The sequence below is a fragment of the Dromiciops gliroides genome, chromosome 5 (genome assembly GCF_019393635.1).
Source record: "Dromiciops gliroides isolate mDroGli1 chromosome 5, mDroGli1.pri, whole genome shotgun sequence".
NCBI classification, from domain to species: domain Eukaryota; kingdom Metazoa; phylum Chordata; class Mammalia; order Microbiotheria; family Microbiotheriidae; genus Dromiciops; species Dromiciops gliroides.
In genome coordinates, this window is record NC_057865.1 from 106,899,662 (window position 1) to 106,916,818 (window position 17,157).

Consider the following 17,157-nt stretch of genomic DNA (forward strand, 5'->3'; position numbering starts at 1 on the left):
AAAAATTGCTTTCTAATTCCTCTAGAAAGAATTTCCCCAAATCTCTCATTTTCCTGAGGCAAAATGACACGCTTATCTACTACATCTATAAGACTGTAATTCCTGAGGAATATTTCTGCTGCTTGAGAAACCAAGACAAGGTGGAGGGCATGACAAGGGTAAAAGCCCTGCTGGCCGGGCAGTCCAAGGTGTGTGGTGAGGCCAGGCATAGCCCACTTTGTCACCATTCACAACAGGTCTCCTGTTGACACAATAGAGCTGGCTCTAGTTAGGATTTAGCCACGCCGGAATGAGGAATGAGCCAGATGTGGCCAGCTCACCCCCAGGCCAGCCGGCTAGCATGGGCGGAGGGTGGGGAGGAGGAGGAGGGCGGGGGAAAGAAAAGAAAATTCCTTCCTTCTAACCTCCTACCCTTTGCTATAGGCTAAAGAGCACCTGGAGGAAAGGTCGTTAAGCTTCCTGACCCGTACTTGCATTTGCAGCTGAAAGAGAAGTTTAGAAAGGGCTCTTGGCAGCAGGACTTGAGAGGCAGCCCTGCTCCAAACCAGAGTTAAGGGAAAAGAACTGGATGAGATCAAGGTAAGAGGAAGACTTCCACTGTCTGGAAAGCCCCAACAGACTCATGCTTTTCCTTCCTTTCTCTTTCCCTTGACTTTCCTTGTAATGTAACTAACATGCTTTGCATATGTTTGTTTGCATACTGTCTTACTCCATAAGCTCCCTGAAGGCAGGTACAGTCACTTGCCCCCTTTTGCCTTCTCAGGACCAGCACAGTGCCTGACACATAGTAGGTGTTTAATAAATGCTGATTTATCGAACATTCCTGACCCTTTCCCTCGCAGGAACAAAGAGATTATTTTTAGGCACTGGAGAACACAGTTAACAAACATCAAGTACCTCCTATGTGCCAGGCATAGTGCTAGACGCTGGTGATACTGACTAAAGTGGGTAACTGCTCTCAAGGAGCATCTAGTCTAATGTAAGAAAGAGTGAAGAGGAAAAACATTTTTTTTTTTTAAAGAAGGAGAGCTAAGTCTTCCCTGACATCATGATGTCAGTATTCTGGATAACAGGGAGACCTGGGAATTAGAAAGTAAACTTGGCTAGCTTTACTGTCTCTGAGCCAACTGCTAAAAATACACACAAGAAAAGACGGAACTATTCCTTGGCAGGGAACTAAGTTCTGTCAGTAGGCAGCCTAGAACAGTGCCTTTGACAGATATGGTGCTTAGCCCGTTGGGTAGTTTAACAGAATTCCTGACTGAAGGGTATTCTATTGCTTTCCATTTGATGCATGATCACTTCACTTTTTCTGGCCACAGGGACTTCACTAGTTGGGGTAAATCCGTGAATTTCTCATTGTCTCAGATTGCTCATCTGAAAAATGAGGGTAACCCTGTCTCCTGGGGCTATTGTGAGGATATAATACTTGTCAAACTCTCTGCAAACTTTTTTTTTGGTCTTAATTAAACAGCAGTGTTTATTCCCCCATTTCTGTTCAATAAAGCACTTAAAAATTCTATCAACCTCGGAAAAAAAATCCCATGAACAGGTATTAAGTATCTCACCCTGCCATATCCTCATTGTTGCTTTTTACAAAATCTGCAAACTTTTAAAGCGCTGTATAAACAAAAGCTAACAATTATTTAATTCTTACAAAAGTCTTGAGTTTTAGCATAGACTTGGGAAGTTTGGGAATATCAAAGGTTACTTAAATTGAAACAAGGAGCTCACAAGAACACAGTAAAGTCTGCTTGGTTGTGGGAATAGATTCAACAAAATGAAGGATAGTCAGGGAAGATGGGAAAAACTGATCAGGTCGTCTGGGCGCCCTATATCAGGTGCTGGGAGCCTGGAGAGAATGAGACTCTCTCCCGAACCAGTAGAGTCTGAAGAGTGGTTGGTGTTTTACAAGGTTCTTCTTTGAGTCTCATGGGATCTGACTTTTCCAAGGAAGACAGTGAGGATCATGGATCTACAGATTGATCATGCCGATGGCACGAGGCAAGGTTCCTTGAGAATGAGTGGCTAGTTGAATTTCAAACTCCCCAACCCGGGAAATGGGGATTTGTGACAATACTGTGGTTCTTATTTGGACTAAGTGACTCAGTTTCCCTGTCCTGGATTTTTGAGCTTCCTTGGAGCTCCTTTATTTAGCTGGGTGGGGAGGCTACTGGAGTCTTTACAATCTCCCCTGTCTCCCCACATGCTAAACAAAACTTGACATCCCCCCCCCCCCCCCGCCCCGCCCCAATCTCAAGGGAGGCCTGTAGCTGGTGTAAAATCCAGGAGCCAACTTTCACAAAGAGCCAGACACCTAAAAGGGCTATGAGCCACCCAGGAGAATAAATCCACTACTTCTTTCCCTAGTCCTGCAATCCCGAATATCTGGGGTGATAGCACTAATGGAGGGGCTCACTCTTCGGGAAGGCTGTGTGTGCCTGCTAATTTTACCTGTGGTGCTGATCCTAAAGTGGGGAACTCACACACCTCCCACCCCCTCCAACTGGTTGTGGGTCGCAGCAGGAGGGACGCTCATAATAATAAGGGTCTGAGGGAAAAGTTGGGAGGGGTGACGATGGAGGCTTTATTGTTATTGTTATTGTCAGCCCACTCTACTCTCCAGTTCTGGGTGAGTGAAGCAATGTACCCTCTCTTGGTCGTTCTTACTGTAAGCTGTGTTGGTGTGAGCAAACTGCTTTCCCACATCTCCTTCCCCTCCTTCCCTCCCCACTCCCCCAGCGCATAGCACTGGCAGTGAGGACAGATCAAATCTCCATGACCTTGTTCTCTCCTACAGTCTGAGAGGCCACTCTGACCCATAAGTCAGCTTTGTGTTATCAAGGCAGTTGGAAATAGTAGTCCCCAAAGAAAGCTCCTGGAGGTTTTATCCCTGCCCCATTCCTCCTCCCCACCCCTCGCTTGGGAGCCAGAGGATTAGCAGATAAGGGAGTGAAGAAAGTAGAAGTCAGGTGGCTGGGCTTAAGGGTGAGAGTTCAATCTTAAACCAGCTTCTCATGTGCCTTTGTAGATTGGAGGGCTTGCCTATTGTCCATTCTTCTCAGGGCTCTGACAGATTGGTAGTATCATTCTGTCATTCAATTGTGTCCAACTCTTCATGACCTGGTGGACTATACTGTCCAAAGGGTTTTCTTGGCAAAGATACTGGTGTGGTTTGTCATTTCCTTCTAGTGGATTGAGGTAAACAGCGTTAAGTGACTTGTCGGGGTCACACAGCTAGTATGTGTCTGAGGTCAGATTTGAATTCAGGTCTTCCTGACTCCCGAGCCCAGTGCTTTATCCACTGAGCCTCCTTTTGGCAGGATGGGGGGGAAGGAAGGAAAAAGGAAAAAAGGAAAAGAAACAAAAGTGCTCCTTGATGGGAGATTGGCTAAAGAAACTATAGCACACTATTGGAATGGAATAGCCTGACTGTGCCGTCCTATACTGAATAGGATGAGTATAGAGAAGCATGAAAAGATCCACATGAATTGATGCAAAGTAAAGTAAGTAGAGTCAAGAAAACAATATACACAATGACTCAACAATGTAAAAGAAAAGAACAATCATAAAAGGGGGATATTATAAAATTACAAAGAATATTGGATCAAAATATGTTATAAAGGGACACCCCTACCCCACCCCTTTGCAAAGCCAGGAGGATCCCAAGTGTGGTACATTGCACATGTTTTCAGATTTTATTCAGTGTATGGATCAGTTTTGCTGATTTCCCCTCCCCTTTTTGTCTTTAATATATACATACATATATAAAAATACATGTATATATATATGTACTTTTATACACATACACATACACATATGCATATACTTAACATATACATATACACTAACACATACACATACACATTTGTTATCTAGGCTGACATCCTGGGTTACTGGGTAGGGAATTTTGGTAGAGTTACTGGAAGAAATTATGGTGATGTAAAAATCCCAAAAGACATACATTTAAAAAAAACACACCCTTATTTTTTAATTAATTAATTATTTTGGTGAGGCAATTGGGGTTAAGTGACTTGCCCAGGGTCACACAGCTAGTAAGTGTTAAGTGTCTGAGGCTGGATTTGAACTTGGGTCCTCCTGAATCCAGGGCCAGCCCTCTATCCACTGTGCCACCTAGCTGCTCCATCCTTATTTTTAAAAAAGAAACAAAAATAAAATTTCAGCCTCAGCCTCCGACTCCTTTCTTAAAAAAAAAAAAATAAATAAGACTATTATCCTGAGGAGATGTTAACTCTGGTTGTTAAAGGGAACTTCAAAGCTTCATGAACCACCAAATTATCCTAATCCCAAAGGTCTCATGGTCAGTTACCACTGGCTGAGTCAGTGAAAATGTGGCCTCTATCCTTTTCCTCAGGCTTTTGGGAAGTTGATAACCTTGACAATTATTACAAGCTCACTTGCTGAGCTGAGTTGAGCTTGCCATCTCTCAGAAGTAAGGTACCTGAAGTAGTTTGGAAAAACTTGGCTTTATTATTATATATAATGGACTCCCTAGCCTCTAGTTCTTCAAGGCTGGGGTCGGCCTCCTCTGCTGCCAAGTGTTCATGCTGGAGAATGGAGAAAGTGGCCAGTTCCAATCCTGGTCCTGGGTCCAATTATAGCCCTCCCTCCAGACTTAGCTTTCACCCAAGGTCCCTGAGCCTCTCTAGAATTGGAGGCTTTCTGTATGGAGCTTGGTGACTTCTGCCCCCATGAATTTTTCAGTTCCCAAGAGGACAAAGCAGGGATACTAAATTTAGTGTTGGAGCAGGCTGTAATAGAGTCTAGAAATGTTTTTTTGCACCAGAAGCCTGTAGGTAAGTCTAGATAGTTATTACACAAGTGAACAGGAATGCAATGGGGACATACTGCCTGAAGGCCACTGATAAATGAACAGATTTTGCTAGGGGCAGCCAAATGGTACAGCGGATAGAGAGTGGGGGCCTGGAGTCAGAAAGACTTGAGTTCAAATTATATCTTAGACTAGGCAAGTCACTCTGTTTGCCTCAATTCCCTTATCTGTAAATGGGGATAACGCTAGTGTGTTTTCCCACCCCAATTTAGACACAGAAATAGCCCAGTTGTGTGCCTTAGTTTTAATCGTGGGTGCGGTTTCCCAAGCACACAATCACAGTCAGTAGGCCAGCCTTTAAAAAGCCCACTATGAGATCTCTTTGTGATCTCACTTTAGGCAGCGCCTTCAGAGCAAGCTTGCCCATTTTTTGGTATCCTATTCCTGTCCCCAGTTTTTTTTGTTTTTTGTTTTTGTTTTTTTAGTGAGGCAATTGGGGTTAAGTGACTTGCCCAGGGTCACACAGCTAGTAAGTGTTAAGTGTCTGAGGCCAGATTTGAACTCAGGTATTCTTGACTCCAGGGCCGGTGCTCTATCCACTGTGCCACCTAGCTGCCCCCCCCCCCAGTTTGTTTTAACACAGGTTTAACAAGGTTTGGAATACCAAAGTACTTCCAGGGAAAGGTAGCCATCTTTGCCACTTATGTTGCCAAGGAAAAAAGACTCAGGGGCATGGAGTTAGGGACAGAACTCCTAGTCACCATCTTGGGGGATGTGAGAAGGAAGAGGGATTTTGCTTTTTCTGAAAGACTTGGGACATAGATGTAGCTGCTAAATTCTTGTGGTTGTTATTCAGTCATTTCAGTCATGTCTGATTCTCTGTGACTGCATTTGGGGTTTTCTTGGCAAAGGTACTGGGGTGGTTGCAATGATTAGAGCACCAGACCTAGAGTCAGGAAAACCTGAGTTCAAATCTGGCCTTAGACACTTACTATAGCTGTGTGATCTTGGGCAAGCCAATGAACCCCTTTTGCTTCAGTTTCCTCATTTGTAAAATGAGCTGGAGAAGGAAATGGCAAATCACTGCAGTATCTTTCCCAAGAGAATTTCACAGAGGCAGCTAGGTGGCGCAGTGGATAAAGTACCAGCCCTGGATTCCGGAGGACCTGAGTTCAAATCTGATCTCAGACACTTGACACTTACAGCTGTGTGACCCTGGGCAAGTCACTTAACCCTCATTGGCCCACCCCACCCCCCCCAAAAAAAGAGAATTTCACGAAGAGTCAGATATCACTGAAATACAACAAATTCTTGAATATAATATCCTTCCTCTTCTTTCCCATTCCTGTTAGGTAGGACTTTATCTGGGAGAAGAAAAAGAGGGCATTTGTAAAGGGAATGGTGTGAGCCAAAAGCCGCTGAGAAAGAAAAACACCTGATGTATTTGGGAGATAGAGCAGTGTTAAAGGCTAAAATTCTAGCTAGTCTGTCTAAAATATTTAATGAGTGGTCGCCAATAAATTATAAGCTTTAGCAAGAGTTAGACTGTTAAGCGTTTATTAAGGAGAATAAGAATTTGATAAAGAGAGAAAGGCCTAGAGAGCACATTTTTAGCTCCCTTCTTTGCCAGAGTCCCCAGGAAAGAGCGTGAGACTGAGCGCCAGTCTCTTCCTTCTTCCTGACGCCAAAGAAAAGACTCCTGGTCTTGCCCTCAAAGACCTTCGCTTCATGGGCGGAACTCTTCTACAGTAAGTCTCCAGCAGGTGGAGTCATTCCAATCGTTACAGCAGTCTAGTTTGATTGAAAAGCATGTGTGCATGTGCATGTGTGTGTGTATGTACATGCACATGCGTGTTATGGAGAAGAAAGTAAATATGAAACCTGACATTGTCAGATTGTGGAGGACCTTGAATGCCAGGCAAAACAGCTTGTACTTTCTATGGCAAGCAATACGGATGGAAGGTGTTGGAGTTTTAGTAGAATGATTAGATCTATGCATGAGGAAGATTTTTCTGGTAGAAAATATGAATTCATGTCTGCTAAGACATTGGGGACCATGTGCTAAGGAGAATCAACCAATCCATAAACATTTCTTAAGTGCCTTTGGTCACTCCTACACAGAGCTGTCCTTAAGTTCCAACATCTAAGTCAAATCAATAAATATTGATTAAATACTTACTATTTCCCAGGCAACCTGCTGAGCCCTGGGGGGGGATACAAAAAGAACAGTCTCTACCCTTAAGGGGCTTACCATCTAATGGTATAAGAAAACCAAAATCAAAACAGTTTCCTGTCCTTAAGAAGCTGATATCTGAACTTAACACAAATGAGGATATATAAGATAGTTTAAAGAGGGAGAGAAAAATAACAGCCCAAGGGAAGATGAATTTATTTTTTATTTTATTTATTTAAACTCTTTTTTTTTTTTTTTGGTGAAGCAATTGGGGTTAAGTGACTTGCCCAGGGTCACACAGCTAGTAAGTGTTGTGTCTGAGGCCAATTTGAACTCAGGTCCTCCTGACTCCAGGGCTGGTGCTCTATCCACTGTGCCACCTAGCTGCCCATATTTTATTTATGTAGAAAAAAAAATTTTTTTTTGCAGGGCAATGATGGTTAAGTGACTTGCCCATGATCATACAGCTAGTAAGTGTCAAGTGTCTGAGGCTGGATTTGAACTCAGGTACTCCTTAATCCAGAGCCGGTGCTTTATCCAGAAGATGAATTTAACTAGGAAAAGGAAAGCCTGTATTTTTGCAACTAGCGCAGAAGAGGTTTAGGATAATGGGATGTGCAGAGAAGCCTTAACTTTAACTTCATTTTCTTGCTATTTAGGAATTCCACCCTAATGTCTCCCTGCTTCAAATTTCCCCCCACTCCAATCCCATCTCCACTCAGCTATTAATACAATCTTTCTAAAGCACAAGTCTGATCATATGACCTCCCCCCCAATTCAATAAACTAGAATGGCTCCTTTCACACTCCAAATCAAATTTTAAAAAATCATCTGTTTAGTTTTTAAAGCCCTTCATAACTTGGCCCCTTCCTTACCAAATTTTATTCTTCTACATATTCTATACTTATCACACTTTATCCTTCATGTATTCGACTTTCCAGGGACATTGGCCTCCTTTTTGGTCCTCACACAAGACACTCTATCTCAGAATTCTGTGTATTTTTCACTGGCTTTTCCTCCTGCCTGGGATGCTGTCATCTCAACCTGCTGGATTCTGTGACTTCCTTCAAATGTCAGCTAGAATTGCACCTTCTGCAAGACACCTTTCTCTGTTTCCCATATCACCTCTATGGAGCCTCATTTTTTTCTCATCCATGAAGTTGAGATTGAACTGAAGAGTTCTTGCTAGCTCTAAAATTTAATAATTCTATGTTTCTGATTTTATACCTCATCTAAATTCTTTCTGTTGTTTGAATTTATCTGAAATCCCAGTGCCCTCTTCAAAGTTTTTATGGTAACGCATCCACCATTTGAATAATGCAATGCCTTTCTCCACTTCTTTCAGACCAAGACTGAGCCAGCATGGCGTCCGTGTTTCGGAGTGAGGAGATGTGCTTGTCACAGCTGTTTCTGCAGGCAGAAGCTGCATACTGTTGTGTAGCAGAACTTGGGGAACTGGGATTGGTTCAATTTAAAGATGTAGGTACAATATCATTTGGAGTCCTAGTGGGGTGGGGACCAGAGAATTACAGTTATTCTCAACAAATAATTTGTTTCTATGTAGTATCTTAAGGTTTACAAAGTACTTTCCTTTTGCCATCCCTGTGAGTGATGTTGTAAGAGTTGTGTATGTATGTTTTTGTGGGTTTTAAATTTCTTTTTTAATTTGGGTTCTTTCAGCACAGCCATTTTTATTTATAACTGACTGAGGCTTTCCTTACGGTATGCCAAATTAGCTGAGATACTCAACTATTTCTGCATAGATAAGAAATTGGTCAGGGCTAAAAGAATTTTTACAAGAGCCACCTGGTGGTTGTAAATCCCTGACTACCCTATTGGTATTTATTAATTTTGCAACTTGATCTTGATCTTCCCTTCAGTTATCCTTTGAAATCTAAATCTTCCACTGTCTATTGTAAATCTTACAAGTGTATCTATGAAAAGTAAATCTTTACTTTTTCTTGTTTTGGCAGTTGTAAACTCCTCTCTTTCTGGCAGTTACAAATCTGAAATTGTAGACTATATAAGCTTTATGAACTCTCTTTCCTTTACTGAGACTTAATTAAGATGCTGGGCATTTAATTAACCTGATTTGAAAATGTCCCTCTGTTGATAAGTATTATGGGCAGCAGTATCTATCGAGTAACCATTTCACGTTCATTATTTCATTTTATTCTTATAAAAGCCTCTATGAGATATGTTATGCAATTCCTTTTATTCCCATTTTATGGGTGAGAAAGCTGACAAGAATGGTATGTGATTTCCCCATACTAAGTTTTATGTGGAATCTGAACCCGGGTCATTGCTGATACTGAGTCCAATGTTCTTTCTATTATTATACCTACCTGCCTCATTTTAGAGATGAGGAAACCGATGTGATGGAGCTAGGGCTGAAACCTAGATTTCCTGCATCCATAACACTTTCTTGAAAGTAAACAGTCGGGGGCAGCTAGGTACTGCAGTGGATAAAGCACCAGCCCTAGATACAAGATGAACTGAGTTCAAATCCGGCCTCAGATACTTGACACTAGCTTTGTTTCCCTGGGTAAGTCACTTAAACCTCATTGCCCCACAAAAGAAAGAAAGAAAGAAAGAAAGAAAGAAAGAAAGAAAGAAAGAAAGAAAGAAAGAAAGAAAGAAAGAAAGAAAGAAAGAAAGAGAGAAAGAGAGAAAGAGAGAGAGAGAAAGAGAGAGAGAGAAAGAAAGAGAGAGAAAGAAAGAGAGAGAAAGAAAGAGAGAGAAAGAAAGAAAAAGAAAAAAGGGAACAGTTAACATAGTTGGCATTGGAAGGCAAAATGAAATGTAGTGGAATGAACAGTGAGTAGAGAATGAGAGGTCTTGGGTTCTAGTTCTGATTATAATTGCCAACAATCTGGAAACTTGAAAGCCATTTTCTGGACATTTTCACTTTTCTAGAAATTTTTCATTCACAGTAATGAGTGAGGAATGGGGTTAAGAGCTAATATTAGGTAATAATAGTTGTTCATACTTATGTCACACTTATAGGTTTTCACCTGGTGTGCAAGTATTATTATTATTATTTTTTTTTTTGGGCAGGGCAATGGGGGTTAAGTGACTTGCCCAGAGTCACACAGCTAGTAAGTGTCAAGTGTCTGAGGCCGGATTTGAACTCAGGTACTCCTGAATCCAGGGCCGGTGCTTTATCCACTGCGCCACCTAGCCGCCCCCGGTGTGCAAGTATTATTAATCCGTTTTACTGGTGAGGAAAAACCTTAAATGTCTCACCCACAGTCACACATCTAGCAGGGTTCAAACCTTGGTTTCTTAATCCCAAGTCCAGCCCTTTGTGAAATGCCTCCAAAAGTCAAACTATTCTATATTATAATATTATCTTTTTCCCTGATTGGCATTTTGGGGAAACTTTGGATATGTTCAATAATTTGATCCCTAGATATAATTAGCATAATGGATCACTGAATCTTAATTACTTCCCTATCCAATTAGGATTTGATCTTGAGATATGATTAGTATAATGATTCACTGAATCCAAACTACTTATCTAGGTATTTATGTGGCATGGTGGATAGAGTGTTGGCTGTGGAATAAGGAAGACATAAGTTCAAATCTTGCCTCAGACATTTTACTAGCTGGTGACCCTGAGAAAATTACTTAACCCCATTTCCCTCAGTTTCTTCATCTCTAAAATGGGGATGATAATAATAGCACCTACCTCCCAGGGTTGCTATGAGGATCGAATGAGATAATATTTGGGGGCAGCTAGGTGGCACAGTGAATAAAGCACCAGCCCTGGGTTCAGGAGGACCTGAGTTCAAATCTGGCCTCAGACACTTAACACTTACTAGCTGTGTGACCCTGGGCAAGTCACTTAACCCCAATTGCCTCACCAAAAAAAAAAGAGATAATATTTGTAAAACTGCTTTGAAAGCCTTAAAGCATTATATAAATTCTAGCTCTTATTGGTTGTGCGAACGTAGGAAGTCACTTAACATCCCTAATCCTTAGTCTCCTCATCTGTAGAATGGAAAAAATAACATCTGCATATCAATTTGATCATTTATCAATTGGGGAATGGCTTGTATTTTTATAAATTTGGCTCTGTTCCCTATATATTTGAGAAATGAAGCCTTTATAAGAGAAATTTGCTATAAAATTTTTTTACCCCAGCTTTCTGCTTTCCTTCTAATTTTGGCTGCATTATTTCTTTTGTAGAGAAACTTTAATTTCTGTAATAAAAATTATAAATTTTATTTCCCACGTTCCTCTTTATCTCTTTTTTGGTCATAAACTTTTTCCTTATCTATAGATCTGACAGGCAAAATTTTCCATGCTCCCCTGATATGATATCCCCCTTTGTCTGAATCATGTACCCATTTTTTTTTTTTTAGTGAGGCAATTGGGGTTAAGTGACCTGCCCAGGGTCACACAGCTAGTAAGTGTTAACTGTCTGAGGCCGGATTTGAATTCAGGTACTCCTGACTCCAGGGCCGGTGCTCTACCCACTGCGCCACCTAGCTGCCCCCCATGTATTCATTTTTACTTATTTTGGTATATATAGTGTGAGATTCTGGTCTGTGCCTAGTTTCTGCCAAAAGTGTTTCCAGTTTCCCAGCAATTTTTGTCAGATAGTGTGTTCTTGCCCCCAAAACTTGGATCTTTGGGTTTATCAAACACTAGATTACTATGGTCAGTCTGAGAGAGTTGATGGAGGCAAGGAGAGTTTAAGTGAATTGCCTATGGTTACAAAGCAAATACATGTCAGAGTATGTATTTGAACCCAGGTTATCCTGACTGGTAGACGAACTTTTTTATTCACTATGCTACACTGCATCCATATCAGCCAACAACAACAATTCCTGTGACTGAGATCTAGATTGAGGATTGAGGATTGAGGAATAAGGCTTTTTCTAAGGTGGAGATATTTGGAATTCAGATAGAGAGATGGGGATTCAGATGGTACCTACAGTTACTTCCTATTTATCCTGTATATAACTTATTTGTACATAATTATTTTTCATGTTGTCTCTACCATTAGACTGTGAGCTCCTTGAAGGTAGGCAGTCTTTTGTCATTCTTTGTATTCTCAGTGCTTAAGACAGTACCTAGCACAAAGTAAGTGCTTTCTTTCTTTCTTTTTTTTAAATTAAATTAAATTAAATTTATTTAAAAAAATTTTTTAACGAGGCAATAAGGGTTAAGTGACTTGCCCAGGGTCACAAAGCTAGTAAGTGTCAAATGTCTGAGGCTGGATTTGAACTCAGGTACTCCTGAATCCAAGGCCAGTGCTTTATCCACTGTACCACCTAGTTTCCCCAAAGTAAGTGCTTAATAAATTTTTATTGGCTCACTGAACAGGATTGTTGTTAGGATCAAATAGGTGATAAATGTAAAGCACTTTGCAAACTTTAAATCTTTATATAAATGTATACAGTTAATATGTATTCTTGCCACTTTTTGACCCTCATGTCCTCATTGGAGTAGAATTTGTTTTGTTTTTGTTTGTTTGGGGTTTGTTTTTTGTTTTTGTTTTTTGCAGGGCAGTGAGGGTTAAGTGACTTGCCCAGGGTCACACAGATAGTAAATGTCAGGTATCTGAGGCCAGATTTGAACTCAGGTCCTCCTGAATCCAGGGCCAGTGCTTTATCCACTGTGACACCTAGCTGTCCCCTGGAGTAGAATTTTAAGTTTTCCCTTAATAGGTTTGTCAAATCTCCTTACTCTTCCCCTTTCTTACCATGATCAAGGTTATACCAGGGGTCATCAATCGCTTGGTGATTTTTGATTTTACTGAGCATGGTAGGTGCTCAGTTGGTCAGCAAATGGAGCCACATGTAAGGACCCATTGGAAGTGAGACATTCAATCCTTTATTAGGTTTGGGGCAAACAAGTCCTTGCGAGGAATGTGGAAGGTATCAGGGTGTGCCAGTTACATATCCGTTCCATGTAACTTTCTCAGAGTATTTTAAAAGGAAGAAAAAGAATGAACAAAAGAGAAGAATATGTCAGTAGACCTTATGTTCTTTTGGTTTGTTTTTTTTTTTCCTAGCTAAATGCAAACGTGAACAGCTTCCAACGAAAATTTGTGAATGAAGTCCGAAGGTGTGAGTCCTTGGAGAGAATCCTCAGTAAGTCAGGATCCTACTAACTGTCTGAGGGAGTTCTTTGGTCAGTGACCAAGAATCAGGGACAAAAGGGAGCTCATACAATGCTAATAACAGAAAATACAGTTGTCACATGTGGTCAGACTGTCCAGTCCAGTCTTCTCTTTCTGACACTCACACAAAGGTTCACTTTATAGAAAAGTAGAGCTTCTCTTCTCTCAAGTTTCACGATCAATCACAAACACCTCAAACTTTCTTCAGGGAGCCTGTTATGAATCAATCATTGTTTGAATTAATCAAAATCATTCTTGGACCTGTTTCTAATTTCAGCCTATTATCACGTTTTCCAAATGAGAATAGAGTTGGTATGATGAAGAGAAATCATGGATCTTGGAGTAAGGGGGTTCTAAGTTCAAATTGTAACCCTTACACTCACCACTTGAGTGATCCTCAGCAAATGATTTAACCTCTATGAACCTCAGTTTCTTCGCCTGTAAAATGAGAATAGCCTCACTTACCTCAGAACATTTTAAAGTACTTTCCTATAAATGGACACTATTAGTTGTTTTATAAAGGGGGTTATGTATTTTAGTGAGTAAATCAGTGTTTTCCTTAAATCTGCCCTCTCTCCTTGTATGATATTGCATCTTAGTCTCCATTTTTCCAAAGTAAAAAGTCCTAACCCGTTTCATCCTTTGCATTATTTTAGGTTTTTAAACCACAAGTTGTTCAGGTACAACTGAAATGACTCAACAACAACAACACTCTATTTTCTAGCTTTTAAAAACTGTCTTCTTTGTCCTGTAGTCACCAAAACTGTACAGGGGATTCCAAGGTTTAATACCCCTCAAACAACAGCAATGGATGTGTTTCATTGTATATATAGCTTCCTTCAAAGCTCACTCAAGTACTGCTAAGAAGCAGGGGTTCTTAACCTGGGGTCCAGGGAGCCCTTAGATTTTGCGGGGAGGAATCTGTGAATTTGGATAGGAACAAAATTATATCTTTATTTTCACTAACCTCTAACAGAAGATGAACATTTCCTTTAATTATGAATTTTTTAAAAAACACAGCAACATTATTATGATGTCCATAGGTTTCACCAGGCTACCAAAGGGGTTCATGAAACAAAAAAGGTTAAGAACCCTATTGTAGCTTAATCTCTTCTGATTTCCCCTCCTCCTGGAAATGATATTTTTTTTTACTTAATTTCCTATGTATATGTTACCTTCCCTTCCACCAAAAATGTAAGTTCCTTGAGGACAGGGAATGTTTCCAAACCCAGTGTTTGGCACATTATAGATATTCATTAAATGCCTGTTGAATTGAATTTCTGTACCTTGCAGTCCTTAAGTCTAGGGAAAAGAGAAGTAGACTCTGACTAGCCTTTGATTCATCTTATTTCTTTACTTTGTTCTTTAAACTTAGGAAGAGTTCATGAACCTGAACTCAATCTATCAATAAACATTTATTAAGCACTTACTATGTGTCAGGCACTCTACCAAGCTCTGGGCATACCAAAAGAGCAAAACACAGTTTTTGCCTTCAAGGAGCTCACAGTCTAATGAAGGAGACAACACAATTGGGGATTATTTTGGGTTTTGCCTTTTAAAAAATTGTTTGGCACATAGTAGGTGCTTCATAAGTGCTAGCTGACAAATTGAATGTCTGATGATTCTCAACATTCTTTGGTTAATTAAAACAATACAATGTGGCTCTGCCTCTATTTCCATCTGCCTGTTTCTCTGGATGTTATAATGGAGTGAAAGGACTTGCCTGGGTCATGACGGATGATAGAGAACAGGTTGAGAATAAGAACAAAGGATTCCCTCATCTGGCACCCATGACCACAATGAGAAACCTTTCATTTGGCATCTGTGCCAACATAGTAGCCAGCTATGAAACAATAGTAGCTAGCATTTTACATAACCTTACAAATATCTAATTTGATCCTCACAGTAATGTTGGGGGAGGTTGGTTGCTATTAATACCCCCATTTCTCAGATGAAGAAACCAAGGCAAACAAAGGTTAAGTAGTTCCTCCAGTGTCATGCAGCTACTGTCTGAGGCCAGATTTGAACTATTCCTAGGGGGCAGCTAGGTGGCACAGTGGATAAAAGCACCAGCCCTGGATTCAGGAGGACCCGAGTTAAAATCTGACCTTAGACACTTGACATTTACTAGCTGTGTGACCCTGGGCAAGTCACTTGACCCTCATTGCCCCCCCCCCCCAAAAAAAAGTGGGGCAGCTAGGTGGTGCAGTGGATAAAGCACTGGCCCTGGATTCAGGAGGTCCTGAGTTCAAATCCAGCCTTAGGCACTTGACACGTAACTAGCTGTGTGACCTTGGGCAAGTCACTTAACCCCAATTGCCTCACCAAAAAAAAAAATTTCAAAATTTCAACTGAACTTTTCCTAAATCCAGGTCTACCTCTCTATCCACTGTGCCACGTAAGTGCCTTGAAATAAGATAGAAATCTTGTCTGCTCCTAAGATGATTCTTCTGGTCAATAAGGGGCATGTTTTCAGTTGGTCTGATCATAGTTTCTGTGGCTTCCTTTAAGACTCAGTGCAGTTTTCCCATTCTTCCTAGTCATTAGTACCTTCCCTTCTTAGGTTACTAGCTGTGTGACCCTGAGAAAGTCACTTAACCCCAATTGCCTTAAACATCCAGGGCTATCTCCAATTATATATTATATCCATCTCCTGATATATATATATATCTTGCCACTGGACCCAGATGGCTCTGGAGGAGAGAGTGAGGCTGGTGACCTTGCACATCCCTCTCTCACTTAAATCCAATTCAGTGCAAGTCATGACATCACCCCGATGTCACAGTCCTCTTCCAGACTGAAGGACAAACAACAACCTTCCATTTACTCTCTATATACCTTATGTGTCCTTAGCTATTTACATTATAATGCGGTCTCCTTGAGTGTAGGAACTAGTTTTGCCTTTCATTGTATTCTCATCTCTTAGTACAGTTCCCAGCACATAATAGGCACTATAAAAAAATAAATGTTTGGGGCAGCTAGGTGGCGCAGTGGATAAAGCCCGGCCCTGGAGTCAGGAGGACCTGAGTTCAGGTGCAGCCTCAGACACTTAACACTTACTAGCTGTGTGACTTTGGGCAAGTCACTTAACCCCCCCCCTCCCCCAAATGTTTGTCAACTAATTAATTGAACCATCTTCTTATGGTTGGCCAAACTTGGGATCAGGAGCCAGAGACAGGGATGAAATAAGTTGTTGATGACTCACCACACAAAGATGTTCTCATTAGCAACATCCTTAGACAACTCAATCCAGATTCAAGAAGAGGGAGAAAAAGTATATGGGTTCTTAGAAGCCACGATGGGCTGAGCAGACCAGATGAACTGTCCCATACAGCTTCCATGGGCTGGAGGTGGTGGTGCTAGAAGGGGAAGAGTTGGGGTCTCTCATGTTGGAAATGTCCCTAAACCACTTTCTCAGGTATAAAGAAACAAGATGACATTCTGGATCAAGGCGATGGTCATTTAGCCTAACTTCTGTGGTATGTTTTTTTTTTTTTTCCATATTAGGCTTTCTGGAAGATGAGATGAAAGAGGAGATTGAGATCCAAATACTGGAGAAATCCCCGCAGACACCTCTGCCTAGGGAAATGATTGACCTTGAGGTATGTGAATGGTATTCTACCAGTAAAAAGCAGCTAGGATACTTCTGTCCCCCTGAGCACTGATAGCTGGGCTGATATTGCCTCATTTACTGAAGGAGCTGAGAGAAATTGGCACGTAGATTTCCAAAAAGTATAGGGGCAGGCTTATAGATATAGAGCTAGAAGGGATGTTAGAAGCCACCTCGTCCTTTTACAGATAGGGAAACTGAGGGACAAGGAAGTTGTGATTTGCCCAAGGCCACATCAGTAGTAAAAATCGAAGGTTGGATTTGAACCCTGGTTCTCTGACCCTAAAAAGCCAGTGTATGACTTCCCATATTGACTGCATCCATATTGTGTGGTAGTTACCAGGTGATGTTGATTAGAGGGATTTGTCCCTCTAAGAAGTTGGGAGGCCTACCACTTGGGGGTTGCAATATTTAAAAAATTTTTTAAATCTAGGCATCTAGCTCGACTA

The 17,157-nt window shown here is 41.1% G+C and overlaps 1 protein-coding gene across 1 annotated transcript in view; it reads left to right on the forward strand.

Annotated features, from left to right (window-relative positions):
* Positions 1-441: 441 nt before the first annotated feature.
* The window catches only part of ATP6V0A4 (ATPase H+ transporting V0 subunit a4), a 59,624-nt gene continuing 42,908 nt past the window's right edge, over positions 442-17,157 (forward strand). The window contains exons 1-4 of the mRNA XM_043966835.1: positions 442-579; positions 8,311-8,444; positions 12,991-13,069; positions 16,606-16,700. Of these exons, the coding sequence (XP_043822770.1) occupies positions 8,328-8,444; positions 12,991-13,069; positions 16,606-16,700 (291 nt within the window). The 5' untranslated portion in view covers positions 442-579; positions 8,311-8,327. The remainder of the gene's footprint in view (positions 580-8,310; positions 8,445-12,990; positions 13,070-16,605; positions 16,701-17,157) is intronic.